Genomic DNA, 15,734 nt, shown 5'->3' with positions numbered 1-15,734 from the left:
GTTCTGTGGCTGTATTGAATTGACTCTTACTTTTCAAAACACACAATTTTTAATTTGCAGCACCTGTTCTGGAAGTTTAGCAGTGAAAAGCAGCACTCACTGATTTCAGCAGGTGATTTATTCAACAGTGCTGCTAAAAGCACTCCTTCAGACACACAAAAATCACAAATTCAATCCCAAGCCTTTCCAGAGGTCCACGAGACAAATCAGCAATTTTCTTTAAGTTCCTTTAAAAATGGCCGACTGCCAATGTTTCTGGGCTACTGCGCGTGTGCGCGCTCCAACGCGCATGCGCAAGACTGCCGGCACGACGTTGCCTCATTTAACTTAGCCTCGCCCCCTCCACTTGCAGAATCGGTGCGACTCTGTGGCTCCACCCCCAGCCGCCATGTGCGGCCGAGCCGAGCCCACAAGGACCAGCAAGGAGCCGGAGAATTAAGAGGTATTTTTCTGTCGCGCTTTTAGGCGCGAAAAACATGCGTCCAGGTCGGGGCTGCGCCGTTCTAGGCACGGCCTGAAACTTGACCCCAATGTTTATCTTCCCTTTCTTAATTTTTTTAGTCGTCCTCCCACTAGTTTTGGCCACTTTATATGCCCTTGTTTTTAAATGGATACGGTCCTTAATTTCCTTAGTTGGTCACGGATGGCTATCTTTTCTCTTACACCCTTTCCTCTTCACTGGAATATATTTTTCTTGAGAGTTGTGAAACATCTTGAATGTACACCACTGTTCATCAACTGCTCTACACTTTAATCTATTTTCCCAGTCCACTTTACCCAACTCTGCCCTCATACCTTCATAGTCTCTTTTATTTAAGCTCAGTACGCTGGTTAGAGATCCAACTTTCTCACCCTCCATCTGAATTTGAAATTCAATCATGCTATGATCACTCATTCCAAGGGGATCCTTTACTAGGAGATTGTTTATTAATCCTGTCTGATTACACAGGACCAGATCTAAGATAGCCTGTCCCCTGGTTAGTTCCATTACATACTGCTCAAAGAACCCGTCCTTTACGCACTCTATGAACTCCTCCTCAAGGCTACCCTGACCAATTTGATTTGTCCAATCAATATGGAGGTTAAAATCACCCATGATTATTGCTGTTCCCTTTTTACAAGCCCCCACTATTTCCTGGTTTATGCTCCGACCAACAGAGTTGCTACTGTTAGGGGGCCTATAGACTACGCTCACCAGTGACGTTTTCCTTTCATTGTTCCTTATCTCCACCCAAACTGTTTCAACACCCTTATCATTTGAGCCAGTATCGTCTCTTACTATTGCAGTGATTCCATCTTTTATCAATAGAGCTACCCCACATCCTTTTCCTTTCTGTCTGTCCTTCCGGATTTAATTCCCAGTCCTGGTCACCTTGCAACCACGTCTCTGTCATGGCTATCTGATCATGCCCATTTGCTCAATTTGTGCCGTCAACTCATCTATTTTGTTACAAATGCTATGTGCATTTAGACAAAGTGCCTTTAAGTTTGTTTTTTACCTTTTTTTCCTGCTTGCTTCCTCTCTCCTTCACACTCACTTTTTTTATTTTTGCTTATTAATTCCAGCTTAACTCCCCTCCCCACTGAATCTATTTTCAGGTTCCCATCCCCCTGCCAAGCTAATTTAAACCCTCCCCAACAGCACGAGCAAACCCCCCCCCCGGGAGGATATGGGTCCCGGCTCTGTTAAGGTGCAACCCGTCCGGCTTGTACAGGTCCTACCTCCCCCAGAAGCGGTCCCAATGCCTCAGGAAACTAAAGTCCTCCCGCCTGCACCATCTCTCCAACCACGTATTCATCTGTTCTATCCTCCTATTTCTGTACTCACTAGCTTGTGGCACTCGGAGTAATCCAGAGATTACTACCTTTTGATGTCCTGTTTTTTAATCTCTCTCCTAGCTCCCTAAACTCTGCCTGCAGGACCTCATCCTTGTTCTTACCTATATCATTGGTGCCGATGTGGACCACGACCTCTGGCTGTACATCCTCTCCCCCCCAGAATGCCCTGCAGCCGCTCAGTGACATCCTTGACCTTAGCACCAGTGAGGCAACATACCATGCTGGAGTCACGTCTGCGACCGCAGAAACACCTGTCTGCTCCCATGACTAGCGAATCCCCTACCACTATAGCTCTTCCATTCTTTTTCCTCCCCGCTGTGCAGCTGATCCACCCGTGGTGCCGTGGACTTAGCTCTGGCTGCACTCCCCAGATCCACCATCACCCCCACCGGTACTCAGAACCGAGTACCGGTTGGAGAGCAAGATGGACTCAGTGGACTCCTGCACTACCTGCCTAGTCCTCCTCTTCTGTCCAGGGGTCACCCAATCCCAATCTGCCTGCACACTCTTAAGCTGTGGAGTGACCGCCTCTAGAAACGTGCTATCCACATTGCTCTCAGTCTCACGGATGACCCGCAGTGACCCCAGCTGTCGCTCAAGCTCCAAAACACGGAGCTCGAGTTGATGCAGCTGGAGACACCTCCTGCACACATGGTCGCCCCGGCTGCGCGAAGCATCGGGACTTCCCACATGCCACAGGATGTGCAATCCACGGGACTGAGCTGCCCTGCCATCTCTCTAGTTACACTCGCAACTATCGAGTAGAATTAAACTCTAAACATTAGTACAACACACCCAGCCGCTATTCAGCAAACAGCCGATTTAATTAACTGGCTCTCCTTAGATAATAAAGATCACATATATTTACTGGCAGATGCTACTTACAACAATGCCAAAGGTTTCCTATTGAAAGGAAAAAGAAAAAGAAGAATACTCACCAATCCACCAGCCAATCACTTACTCGCTTGGCTGTGATGTCACACTTTGATTTAGATTTTTTTAACTTTTTGTCCTTGCACCAGCTGGCTCCTCACGAACTCCGCGCCCTTTTTATGGGCCTCTCGATCCCGCTCCTGTCACGAGTGATGCGCACATCCTTGCAATCCCTGGCTTGGCTGATGACATAGTCGAGCAGGTGCCAGTGTTTGGAGCGAGGGTGTTGTCACGATGCCTTGTATTTGTCCCTCTGGCAGAACAGGGTGTTGGCGATGAGTTCGTGTTCAAGACATTTTGTCAGGAGTAGTGTACCACTGGAGTTGGCATTTCCTACCTCCTTTCTGCCAATCACGACTCCCCAGAGGGTAGTGTCTTTACTGACCCTGGCATTAAAGTCACCAAGGAGGATCAATTTGTCTCCCATGGAGACGCGGGACAGGGATGTCTCATGGTTGGAATAAAAACCCTCTTTCGCCTCATCCGTTGCATCGAGTGTTGGGGCGTACGCACGGATGACTGTGGTGCATTGGTTCCGGGATAGGATGAGGCATTCGTTAACCCCGCAGGGGGAGTCTTTGGGACGGTCGACCAGATCATTTTTGATGGCAAAGCCAATTCCATGACGGTGGTGTTCTTCCTCTGGTTTTCCTTTCTAGAAAAAGGTGTAACTTCCACCATGTTCCTTTAGCTGGCCTTCCCCTGCCTGCCGGGTCTCGCTTAGAGCGGCGATGTCAATGTCAAAACATCTAAGATCCCGGGCAACTATGGTGGTGCAGCGTTCTGGCCTGTTGCTATTGGAATTGTCCATGAAGATCCTGACGTTCCAGGTACCGAACTTCATATTATCGAAGTGGGAGATGCCTGTGCATTCGTTCTTTTAACATGGTGTGGCAGCTGCACACGGGCTACCACACGGGCTTAGCTGAGCAAGGTCTTGGTCCAGTGGCAAGGGGGTCCAAGACGACTAGAGACCGGGCACTGCTGTATGAGCCTAATTGCCTACGGTGAGATGTTGGCCGCAAGCTCGGTGCCAAGTAGCGCCATTGATGGTAGGTGGCCCGAGGCTTGGTTGGGAGGCAGGCATGGGAAGGTCAGCTGTCCGCTGGGGTTCCGAGGGATGTTTGGAAAGTTTCTTCCAAGGTTAAAAGTTTCCCCAAAGGTTTCCAAGTTGTTTTAAAAGTTTAAGAGTTTAAAAGTATTTCCGAATTATTTAAAATAACGTTACACAGGTTGATTGAAGGTTTAATAAATAGATAAAGTTGATTAAAAAAAAAGTCTAAAATATAAATCAAGTTGTTTAAAAGTTAGCAAAAAAGAAAAAAGTTCTCCAAGTTGATTAAAAATTAAAAAGTTTTTCCGAATTGTTTAAGCAGTTTAAAAGTTTAAAAAAATTCAGTCCCTTCGACCGGTTCAGTGCCGGCTCCAGAGTCCCTTCGACCGGCTCGACGCCGGCCCCGGAGTCCCTTCGGCAGTTCAGTGCCAGTCCCGGAGTCCCTTCGGCAGTTCAGCGCTGGCCCCGGAGTCCCTTCGACCGGTTCAGTGCCGGCTCCAGAGTCCCTTCGGCCGGTTTGATGCCGGCCCCGGAGACCCTTCGGCCGGTTCAGTGCCGGCCCCGGAGTCCCATCGACCGGTTCAGTGCCGGCTCCAGAGTCCCTTCGGCCGGTTCAGTGTCGGCCCCGGAGTCCCATCGACCGGTTCAGTGCCGGCCCGGAGTCCCTTCGGCCGGTTCAGTGCCGGCTCCAGAGTCCCTTCGACTGGCTCGACGCCGGCCCCGGAGTCCCTTCGGCAGTTCAGTGCCGGCCCCGGAGTCCCATCGACCGGTTCAGTGCCGGCCCCGGAGTCCTTTCGGCCGGTTCAGTGCCGGCCCCGGAGTCCCTTCGGCCGGATTGATGCCGGCCCCGGAGTCCCTTCGGCCGGATTGATGCCGGCCCCGGAGTCCCTTTGACCGGTTTGATGCTGGCCCTGGGCAGAACATTTCACAGTCGCTGCAGGAGGTCCAGCCAGGAGGCCCGAGTCACGAGACTGCAGTACATGGCAGGACACGGGCTGGAATCACCGCCACACCTGCTCTCTCCCCTGCACCTGGGCTGGGTCTGCCCTCCGCTCCGGGGCTGGGTCTGTCCACAGGTATTTTACTCCATCTCACCCAGTGTGGTAATGAGCAGGGAAGTCTTACTACAGCTATATAAGGTATTGGTGAGGTCACACCTAGAATACTGCGTGCAGTTTTGGTTTCCATATTTACGAAAGGATATACTTGCTTTGAAGGCAGTTCAGAGAAGGTTCACTAGATTGATTCCGGGGATGAGGGGGTTGACTTATGAGGAAAGGTTGAGTAGTTTGAGCCTCTACTCATTGGAATTCAGAAGAATGAGAGGTGATCTTATCGAAACGTATAAGATTATGAGGAGGCTTGACAAGGTGGGTGCAGAGAGAATGTTTCCACTGATAGGGGAGACTAGAACTAGAGGGCATGATCTTGGAATAAGGGGCCGCCCATTTAAAACAGAGATGAGGAGAAATTTCTTCTGTGGAATTTTTGCCTCAGGGAGCTGTGGAAGCTGGGACATTGAATAAATTTAAGACAGAAATGGACAGTTTCTTAAACAATAAGGGGTTATGGGGAGCGGGCGGGGAAGTGGAGCTGAGTCCATGATCGGATCAGTCATTATCTTATTGAATGGCAGAGCAGGCTCGAGGGGCCGCATGGCCTACACCTGTTCCTATTTCTTATGTTCTTAAGTGGTCAGAGATGGCCTTATCTGTGATTGACATGATGGGTGTAGCATCAAACTGCTACAAAGAATTGTACTAAGAATAAAACTGGACGGACCACCCGGCATCGACCTCGCACCAGCTTTAGATACGACAACTGCACACCCAGCCCAGTCGACCCTGAAAAATCCTCCTCACAAGCATCTGGGGACAGGTGCCAAAATTGGAAGAGCTGTCCCACAGACTAGTCAAGCAACAGCCTGACTGTACTCACAGAATCATACCTTTCAGCCAGATGTCCCAGATTCCTCCATCACCATCCCTGGGTATGTCCTTTCCCACCAGCAGGACAGACCCACCAGAAATGGCAGCACAGTGGTATACAGTCGGGAGGGAGTGGCCCCGGGAATCCTCAACATTGACTTTGGACGCCATGAAGTCTCGTGGCATCAGGTCAAACATGGGCAAAGAAAGCCCCTGCTGATTACCACCTACCGCCCTCCCTCAGCTGATGAATCAGTACTCCTCCATGTTGAACATCACTTGGAAGAAGCACTGAGGGTAGCAAGGGCATAGAACATATTCTGGGTGGGATACTTCAATGGTCATCACCAAGAGTGGTTCGGTAGCATCATTACTGACCGAGCTGGTTGAGTCCTGAAGGACATAGCTGCCAGACTGGGTCTGCGGCATATGGTGAGAAAACCAAAAATTCTAAAGGGAGTGCCCGAACAGAGAGACCTGCGAGTATATGTGTCCAAATTGTTGAAGGTGGCAGGGCCTGTTGAGAAAGCGGTTAAACAAGAAAATGGGATCCTGCGCTTCATAGAGGCATTGAGTACATAAGTAAGGAATTTATGAACATTTATAAAACACTGTTTTGGTCTTAACTGGAGTACTGTGTCCAATTCAGGGTACCATACTTGAGGAAGGATGTGAAGGCATTAGAGAGGGTGCAGAAAAGATTTACAAGAATGGTTCTAGGGTTGAGGGACTTCAGTTATGTGGATGGAGTAGAGATGGAGTAGAGTTGTTCTCCTTAGAGCAGAGAAGATTGAGAGGAGATATGATAGAAGTGTTCAAAGTCATGAAGTGTCCAGACAGAGTAGATAGAGAGAAATTGTTCCCATTGGCAGAAGAATCAAGAACCAGAAGACACAGATTTAAGTTGATTGGCAGAGAACCAAAGGTGACGAGGAAAAACTTTTATGCAGTGAGTGGTTAGGATCTGGATTGCACTGCCTGAAAGGATGGTGGAGGCAGATTCAATTGTGGCTTTCAAAAGAGAATTGGATGAGTACCTGGAGGAAAAGAATTTGCAAGGCCAAGGGGAAAGGGTGGGGGAATGGGACTAGATGAAGTGCTCTTGCAGAGAGCCGACACGGGCTTGATGGGCTGAATGGCCTCCTTCTGTGCTATAACCATTCTATAATTCATGGGAAATATCTACTTGATCTCATTATCACCTATTTACCTGTCTCAGATGCTTTGGTCCATGACTGTCTTGGTAGGAGTGACCAACGCACAGTCCTTGTGGAGTTGAAGCCCACACTGGGGACACCCTTCATTGTGTTGTGTGGCACTGCTGCCGTGCTAAATGTGATAGATTCAGACAGATCTAGCATCTCAAAACTGGGCATCCATGAGGTGCTGTGGGCCCTCAGCAGCAGCAGAATTCCACCACAATCTGTAATCTTATAGCCCGGCAGAACCCTCGCTCTACCATTACCATCAAGCCAAATTCAATGAGGAGTGTAGAAGAGCATGCCAGGAGTGGCACCAGGCGTTCATAAAAATAAAGTCATCATCGTCATCATTGGCATTCCCTTGGAATCGAGGAAGACTTGCTTCCACTCTTAACATGAGTTCTTAGGTGGCAGTACAGTCCAATACGAGAGTCACAGTCTCTGTCACAAGTGGGACAGATAGTCGTAATGAAGTGCCAACCTGGTGAAGCTACATTATAGGACTACATGCATGCTAAACAACGGAAACAGCATGCTGTTTATAGAGATAAGCGATCCCACAACCAATGGACCAGATCAAAGCTCTGCAGCCCTGCCACATTGTTGTGAATGTTGGTGGACAATTAAACAACTAACGGGAGGAGGAAACTCCAGGAATATCCCTATCCTCAATGATGGCGGAGCACAGCACGCGAGTGCAAAAGATGAGGCTGAAGCGTTTACAACCATCTTCAGCCAGAAGTGCAGAGTGGATGATCCATTTCGGCCTCCTCCTGAGGTCCCCACCATCACACAAGCCACTCCTCAGCCAATTTGATTCACTTCACGTGATATCAAGAAACGGCTGAGCGCACTAGATACAGAAAAGGTGATGGGCCCCGACAACATCCTGGCTGTAATGCTGATGTCTTGTGCTCCAGAACTAGCTGCACCTCTCGCCAAGCTGTTCCAGTACTGCTACAACACTGGCAGCTACCCGACAATGCGGAAAATTGCCCAGGTATGTCCTGTCCACAAAAAGCAGGACAAATCTAATCCGACCAATTACTGCCCTATCAGTCTACTCAATCATCAGCAGAGTGATGGAAGGTGTCGTTGACATTGCTATCGGGTGCCACTTAATCACCAAAGCTCAGTTTGCTTTCGCCAGGACCACTCTGCTCCAGACCGCATTACACCCTTGGTCCAAACATGGATAAAAGAGTTGAATTCCAGAGGTGAGGTGCAAGTGACTGCCCTTGATATCAAGGCAGCATTTGACCGAGTGTAGCATCAAGGAGCTCTTGTAGAATTGAAGTCAGTGGGAATCAGGTAGAAAACTCTCCACTGGCTAGAGTCATACCTAGCACAAAGAAAGATGGTTGTGGTGGTTGGAGGTCAATCATCTCAGCCCAAGGACATTGCTTCAGGAGTTCCTCAGGGCAGTGTCCTAGGCCCAAACATCTTCAGCTACTTCATTAATAACCTTCCCTCCATCACAAGGTCAGAAGTGAGGGTATTCACTGATGATTGCAGAGAGTTAATTTCCATTTGCAACTTCTCAGATAATGCAGCAGTCTGTGCCCAAATGTAGCAGAACCTGGACGACATTCAGGCTTGAGCTGATAAATGGCAAGTAACATTCGTGCCACACAAGTGCCAGGCAATGACCATCTCCAACAAGCGAGAGTCTAACCATCGATCCTTGATATTCAACGGCATTACCATCGCCGAATCCCCCACCATCAACATCCTGGGAGGGAGGAGTGGGGGGGGGGGGAGCGGGAAAGGGTCACCATTGACCAGAAACTTAACTGGACCAGCCACATAAATAATGTGGCTACAAGAGCAGGTCCGAGGCTGGGCATTCTGCGCCAAATGTCTCACCTCCTGACTCCCCAAAACCTTTCCACCATCTATAAGGCACAAGTCAGACGTGTGATGGAGTACTCTGCACTTGCCTGGATGAGTGCAGCTCCAACAACACTCAAGCAGCTCGACACCTTCCAAGACAAAGCAGCCCGCTTGATTGGTACCCGATCCACCACCTTAAACATTCACTCCCTCCACCACCAGCACACTGTGGCTGCAGTGTGTACCATCTACAAGATGCACTGCAGCAACTTGCCAAACCTTTTTTGATAGCACCTCCCAAACTGGCGACCTCTACCACCTAGAAGGAAAGGGCAGGAGGCACATGGGAACTCCATCACCTGCAAGTTCCCCTCCAAGTCACACACCATTCTGACTTGGAAATATCTCGCTGTTTTGTTTCTTCATCATTGCTGTGTCAAAATCCTGGAACTCCCTCCCCAACAGCACTGTGGGAGTACCTTCACCACACGGACTGCAGCAGTTCAAGAAGGTGGCACTCCATAGCTAATCAAGTCCTTTCATAATCTTTAAGACCTCCATCAGATCACCCCTTCGTCTTCTCTTTTCTCGAGAAAAGTAGCAATAAGATCGCAAATTTCAAAATGCATGAGTAATTCATTAAATTCATTCTAAGATTGGCTAGAGCAATGAAACATTTCTTTATTTGAAGAATTCTGACTACTGCCTCTTAAGTAACTTACTTTTTCACTTTTGTAACAAAAATCAGTGAAAATAAAGTTCAGTAGATTTTTGATAATGGTTTTATTTTTATTTGAATTATTAAAACATTTGGATCGTAGCAGTGTCTTTTTTTCATGGATATTTGTGTTGTATCTATGGGCTCAAGTTTCGGCCTGAGTTGCTCCTATTATTTTGGAGCAACTAGTTTAGAATGGAGTATCTTAGAAATTGCAATTCTCGGCATTTAGTTTGCTCCAGTTCTAGTCAGTTAGAACAGTTTCATTTTAGAACAGATTTTTTTTTTCAAAAGGGGGCGTGACCAGCCACTTACGCCGGTTTTGCAAGTTTAGGCAGCAAAAACTTATTCCAAACTAACTTAGAATGGAGTAAGTGTAGATTTTTGTACACGCAGAAAAACCTTGCCTACACTTAGCAAATCAGGCGTAGAGAACGAGAGGTGGTGGGGGGGGGGAGTTTACACCATTAAACACCACTTTTACAAATAAAGAGCCATCATCAATAATAAATGATAAATAAATCAATCAAAAAAAATAAAAAATAAGAAATAATAAAAAATCAATCAATAAATAAAAAATTAAGTTTCTACTTATTGCAGCACTGGGAGCCCTCCAACAGCGTGCTGGGATGGGGCCCCCCAGGAGCTGCGGGTCAGGCGGGCCCAACCGCCGCTGCCACTTCGGGCGGGGCCCGCCCCCAGCGAGATGCCGGGCGGGCAGACCCGCTGCCGGGGCCACCGCGGAGGGCTTCGGGCGGGGCCCTCCCCCAGCGAGATGCCTGGCGTGCGGGCTCCGCCGCCAACGAGGTAAGAGGTGTCAGGCCACCCTGCCCAAGATAGGGGCGACGTCCCTTCGGCCAGGGATAGGGTCGTCGCCCGGAGACAAAACACATTGGGAGGGCCAGGAGCTACTGCTCATGTACGCAGCCTCCACTGCGCATGCGCGCAGCTGCTGGCACTGTTTTTGTCGCAGGGCTGTAGCTCTGCCCCCAGCAGCTCCTACTGCGCCGTGCCGAGCTGGAAACGGGCCTACAGCTATCGGAGAATTGCGAGTTAAGTATTCGGCGCAATTTCTATTCTACAAATTAGGCGGGCCTCTGCGATGTGCGTCGTTCTAGCGGGGATCTGAAACCTGAGTGTTATAAATGTATCTACAAATCTCTGTAGTTAATACAAAAGTGTATGTTATATAATCAGTTGTACTAACTTGTTTTTCAGGTGAGTAACTGTACGTGGTTTTTATGTCTGATTTTTAAATTTTGTTTACAGTTTAGAGGATGAAGCTTCAAATAAATGCAAAGAAGCCCTAGAAAAGGCCTTGGAGCATGATCCAGACAATCCTGAAGCGTTGCAATTGATGGCTAGTTATCTTTTTAGTACAGAACAGCAACAGGTATAGATATTTATTGTTTGATTTTAATTTCTTTTCGTGGAACCAGTGATTTGAATTTTGACAGCAGCAAATCGTCCTGCTGCACAGAACAATTCCAGTTAATTAGTTCAATCTCTCTGCGCTTTCATCCATTATTACTATAATGGTCATAACGGGAGGCATAATTTTAGGAAGTGCAACACGTTCCAAGGAAACATTTATGTACAGCAATATAATTTGTGTTAATCCCTTATTACCTGAGTGATTTATCTAAAAGTGAGTTGCGTGCACATTGTGCTTTTGTGATTGGCTTATAATTTTTTTTAAAAGCTGTGAAATATGGCACTATGAATCATAGAATCATCAAAATGTACAGCACGGAAGGAGGCCATTTCGACCCATCGTGTCCGTGCCGGCCAACAAAAGGCTATCCAGTCTAATCCCACTTTCCAGCTCTCGGTCCGTAGCCCTGCAGGTTACAGAACTTCAAGTGCACATCCAAGTACATTTTAAAGTCTCAATTTTGTCCCAAACCGTTTTTTGCTGTATTGCCAGAGTTATGCCCATTATTATAGGCCACAACTGCTCCAAAAATAAATGTGCCATGTACCCCCGCTCTATTTTTAAAAATTGCGCGGCGCAGCCTATCCTGTAGCCTTGGGGGGGGGGGTGGAACCAAATGTCTGTGCCAAAAAAATGATGCCGCCCCTTCTGCGCATGCGTAAAAAAAAGAACGTTTTTGACGTGATTCCTATGGGCGCGCATGCGCAGTACACCTCCCGGTCTACAATCGTCCATTTTTAAAGAGCCAGTTGTGTGTGAGAACTTTAATTCTCATTGGAAAAATCGGAGCTGCAATACAAGATGCAACGTGGTGCAAGGACCAAGAATTTCTTACAGGATGAAGTGGAGGCACCAGTTACTGTGATTGAGGGCAGATGGCAGGAGCTGGACACCAGCAGAAATCACACAAAAGTTCCAGCCAAGAAACGCTGGAACCAACTTGCAGAAGATTACTGTGTAATGGTGAAACCACCCCCCCGAGGTCTGGAGGCCAGTGTAAAAAGAAGTGGCAGGACCTTGGTCAAGTAGTTAGTGTAAGTAATATTTTCATTTATTCAATGGAATAGCAATTGTAAATATGACCATCTGTATATGTCCCACCCAGCTGAAAGACGCCCTCTCTAAAAAGTTATATTTTCATCTTTGCAGAGGAATGTGGCACACAACAAACGAGAAAGAACTCGAACAGGAGGAGGCCCGGCAAATCTGCATCCACTGACCCCCTTGGAAGAGAGGGTCGCTGCTTTGATAGGTCCTGCCTGGAGAAAAGCAACCACCACTGCACAAGCTGGATCCACACTCGAGGGAGAAGGTAAGTCCTCCAAATTCCACAGTCTGACTTTGGTAAATGTTAAGTACTGCGCAGGCTAGCTATGCTTCGGTTCATGGGGATGTTTCCATAGAAACATAGAAACATAGAAAATAGGTGCAGGAGTAGGCCATTCAGCCCTTCTAGCCTGCACCGCCATTCAATGAGCTCATGGCTGAACATGCAACTTCAGTACCCCATTCCTGCTTTCTCGCCATACCCCTTGATCCCCCTAGTAGTAAGGACTTCATCTAACTCCTTTTTGAATATATTTAGTGAATTGGCCTCAACAACGTTCTGTGGTAGAGAATTCCACAGGTTCACCACTCTCTGGGTGAAGAAGTTTCTCCTCATCTCGGTCCTAAATGGCTTACCCCTTATCCTTAGACTGTGACTTCTGGTTCTGGACTTCCCCAACATTGTGAACATTCTTCTTGCATCTAACCTGTCTAAACCCATCAGAATTTTAAACGTTTCTATGAGGTCCCCTCTCATTCTTCTGAACTCCAGTGAATACAAGCCCAGTTGATTCAGTCTTTCTTGATAAGTCAGTCCCGCCATCCCGGGAATCAGTCTGGTGAACCTTCGCTGCACTCCCTCAATAGCAAGAATGTCCTTCCTCAGGTTAGGAGACCAAAACTGTACACAATACTCCAGGTGTGGCCTCACCAAGGCCCTGTACAACTGTAGCAACACCTCCCTGCCCCTGTACTCAAATCCCCTCGCTATGAAGGCCAACATGCCATTTGCTTTCTGAACCGCCTGCTGTACCTGCATGCCAACCTTCAATGACGGATGTACCATGACACCCAGGTCTCGTTGCACCTCCCCTTTTCCTAATCTGTCACCATTCAGATAATAGTCTGTCTCTCTGTTTTTACCCACCAAAGTGGATAACCTCACATTTATCCACATTATACTTCATCTGCCATGCATTTGCCCACTCACCTAACCTATCCAAGTCACTCTGCAGCCTCATAGCATACTCCTCGCAGCTCACACTGCCACCCAACTTACTGTCATCCGCAAATTTGGAGATACTACATTTAATCCCCTCGTCTAAATCATTAATGTACAATGTAAACAGCTGGGGCCCCAGCACAGAACCTTGCGGTACCCCACTAGTCATTGCCTGCCATTCTGAAAAGTCCCCATTTACTCCTGCTCTTTGCTTCCTGTCTGACAACCAGTTCTCAATCCATGTCAGCACACTACCCCCAATCCCATGTGCTTTAACTTTGCACATTAATCTCTTGTGTGGGACCTTGTCGAAAGCCTTCTGAAAGTCCAAATATACCACATCAACTGGTTCTCCCTTGTCCACTCTACTGGAAAAATCCTCAAAAAATTCCAGAAGTTTTGTCAAGCATGATTTCCCTTTCACAAATCCATGCTGACTTGGACCTATCATGTCACCTCTTTCCAACTGCGCTGCTATGACATCCTTAATAATTGATTCCATCATTTTACCCACTACCGATGTCAGGCTGACCGGCGTATAATTACCTGTTTTCTCTCTCCCTCCTTTTTTAAAAAGTGGGGTTACATTGGCTACCCTCCACTCGATAGGAACTGATCCAGAGTCAATGGAATGTTGGAAAATGACTGTCAATGCATCCGCTATTTCCAAGGCCACCTCCTTAAGTACTCTGGGATGCAGTCCATCAGGCCCTGGGGATTTATCGGCCTTCAATCCCATCAATTTCCCCAACACAATTTCCCGATTAATAAGGATTTCCCTCAGTTCCTCCTCCTTGCTAGACCCTCTGACCCCTTTTATATCCGGAAGGTTGTTTGTGTCCTCCTTAGTGAATACTGAACCAAAGTACTTGTTCAATTGGTCCGCCATTTCTTTGTTCCCCGTTATGACTTCCCCTGATTCTGACTGCAGGGGACCTACGTTTGTCTTTACTAACCTTTTTCTCTTTACATATCTATAGAAACTTTTGCAATCCGTCTTAATGTTCCCTGCAAGCTTCTTCTTGTACTCCATTTTCCCTGCCCTAATCAAACCCTTTGTCCTCCTATGCTGAGTTCTAAATTTCTCCCAGTCCCCGGGTTCACTGCTATTTCTGGCCAGTTTGTATGCAACTTCCTTGGCTTTAATACTATCCCTGATTTCCCTTGATAGCCACGGTTGAGCCACCTTCCCTTTTTTATTTTTACGCCAGACAGGAATGTACAATTGTTGTAGTTCATCCATGCGGTCTCTAAATGTCTGCCATTGCCCATCCACAGTCAATCCCTTAAGTATCATTCGCCAATCTATCCTAGCCAATTCACGCCTCATACCTTCAAAGTTAGCCTTCTTTAAGTTCTGGACCATGGTCTCTGAATTAACTGTTTCATTCTCCATCCTAATGCAGAATTCCACCATATTATGGTCACTCTTCCCCAAGGGGCCTCGCACAACGAGATTGCTAATTAATCCTCTCTCATTACACATTCCCTCAGCTTCGCTTCGGTTGATGCAATGTGCTATCATTCGTGGTCCTTCAAATCAGCCTGCTGCCTGCACTGTGTGATACTCATGCCACCTTGGCCCCTCCTCTGCTGCTAGCCATTTATCTGTTCTGTTATATTTTGCAGAACTTGAGGCCAACCTTGATGATGCAGAATAAGATTTCAGACGAGGACGAGCCTGAAGAGGAGAATATCTTCCAATCCCACCTTCCAGACCAAGAGCTTGGAGGGGGAGGGGATGGATAAAGTCCCCACTGTTGTACTCACTTTGGAGGAGGCGCAGGTGCCGACCATTGAGGTGCTAGCCCCTTCCCTGAGTGATTTGAGTGTTGGTGGGATATTCCATGGTTTCCCACTGTCTGAGGCTGGGGATTCCAGTGGGGTGCAGGGAGGCACACCCAGGGCCCCACCGTCCCAGGCTGCGAGTCCCACTGGGATGCTGCGAGCCACACCCAGGGTGAGCAAGGGAAGGAGAGATGCAGGATCTAACGGATGTGATTCACATAATGGCAATAAGTGCGGAGAGCATTGACCTTACCCAATCATTCCTGGACACCATCAGTGGGGTGGGTGATGAGAAACAATGTCGGTGCACATGAGGGAGGGAATGTCGCAGATAGCTGATGCGCTGTCAGTGAACATGAGGGAGGGAATGTCGCAGGTAGTTGACACACTTTTGCTCAGCATGAGGGAGGGCTTGTCACAGGTAGGTGAGACACTGTCGGCGAACATGACGGAGGGAATGTTGGAGGTAGTTGAGATACTGTCAGGGCACATGAGGGAGGGAATGTTGGAGTTGGCTACTGCAATAAGGGAACACGCCCAGACCCCACGCCCATTGACGGAATCAACTGCCGCTCCCACTCCAATCCCCAGACCAGCCTCTGAAGAGGCCCAAGTCGGGCCTTCCATATTACCGGCTGCCCCCCCAAATCAAGAAGTGTGCTTTACCCTAGATGTATGAACGAACAAGCTTGGTACCAACTCGAGAAACACTGCGCCACTGCCTGCGGGCAGGGG

General features: G+C 48.0%; 1 protein-coding gene across 1 annotated transcript in view; it reads left to right on the top strand.

Moving 5' to 3' along the window:
- LOC139263963 (uncharacterized) overlaps window positions 1-15,734 on the top strand; it is a 697,384-nt gene that overhangs the window by 48,817 nt on the left and 632,833 nt on the right. The window contains exon 6 of the mRNA XM_070880058.1: window positions 10,777-10,900. Within this exon, the coding sequence (XP_070736159.1) occupies window positions 10,777-10,900 (124 nt within the window). The remainder of the gene's footprint in view (window positions 1-10,776; window positions 10,901-15,734) is intronic.

Source organism: Pristiophorus japonicus, chromosome 5 (genome assembly GCF_044704955.1).
Source record: "Pristiophorus japonicus isolate sPriJap1 chromosome 5, sPriJap1.hap1, whole genome shotgun sequence".
Taxonomy (NCBI): Eukaryota; Metazoa; Chordata; class Chondrichthyes; family Pristiophoridae; genus Pristiophorus; species Pristiophorus japonicus.
Note: the sequence above shows the minus strand (reverse complement) of the source record. Positions and strands in the feature narration are given on the sequence as shown.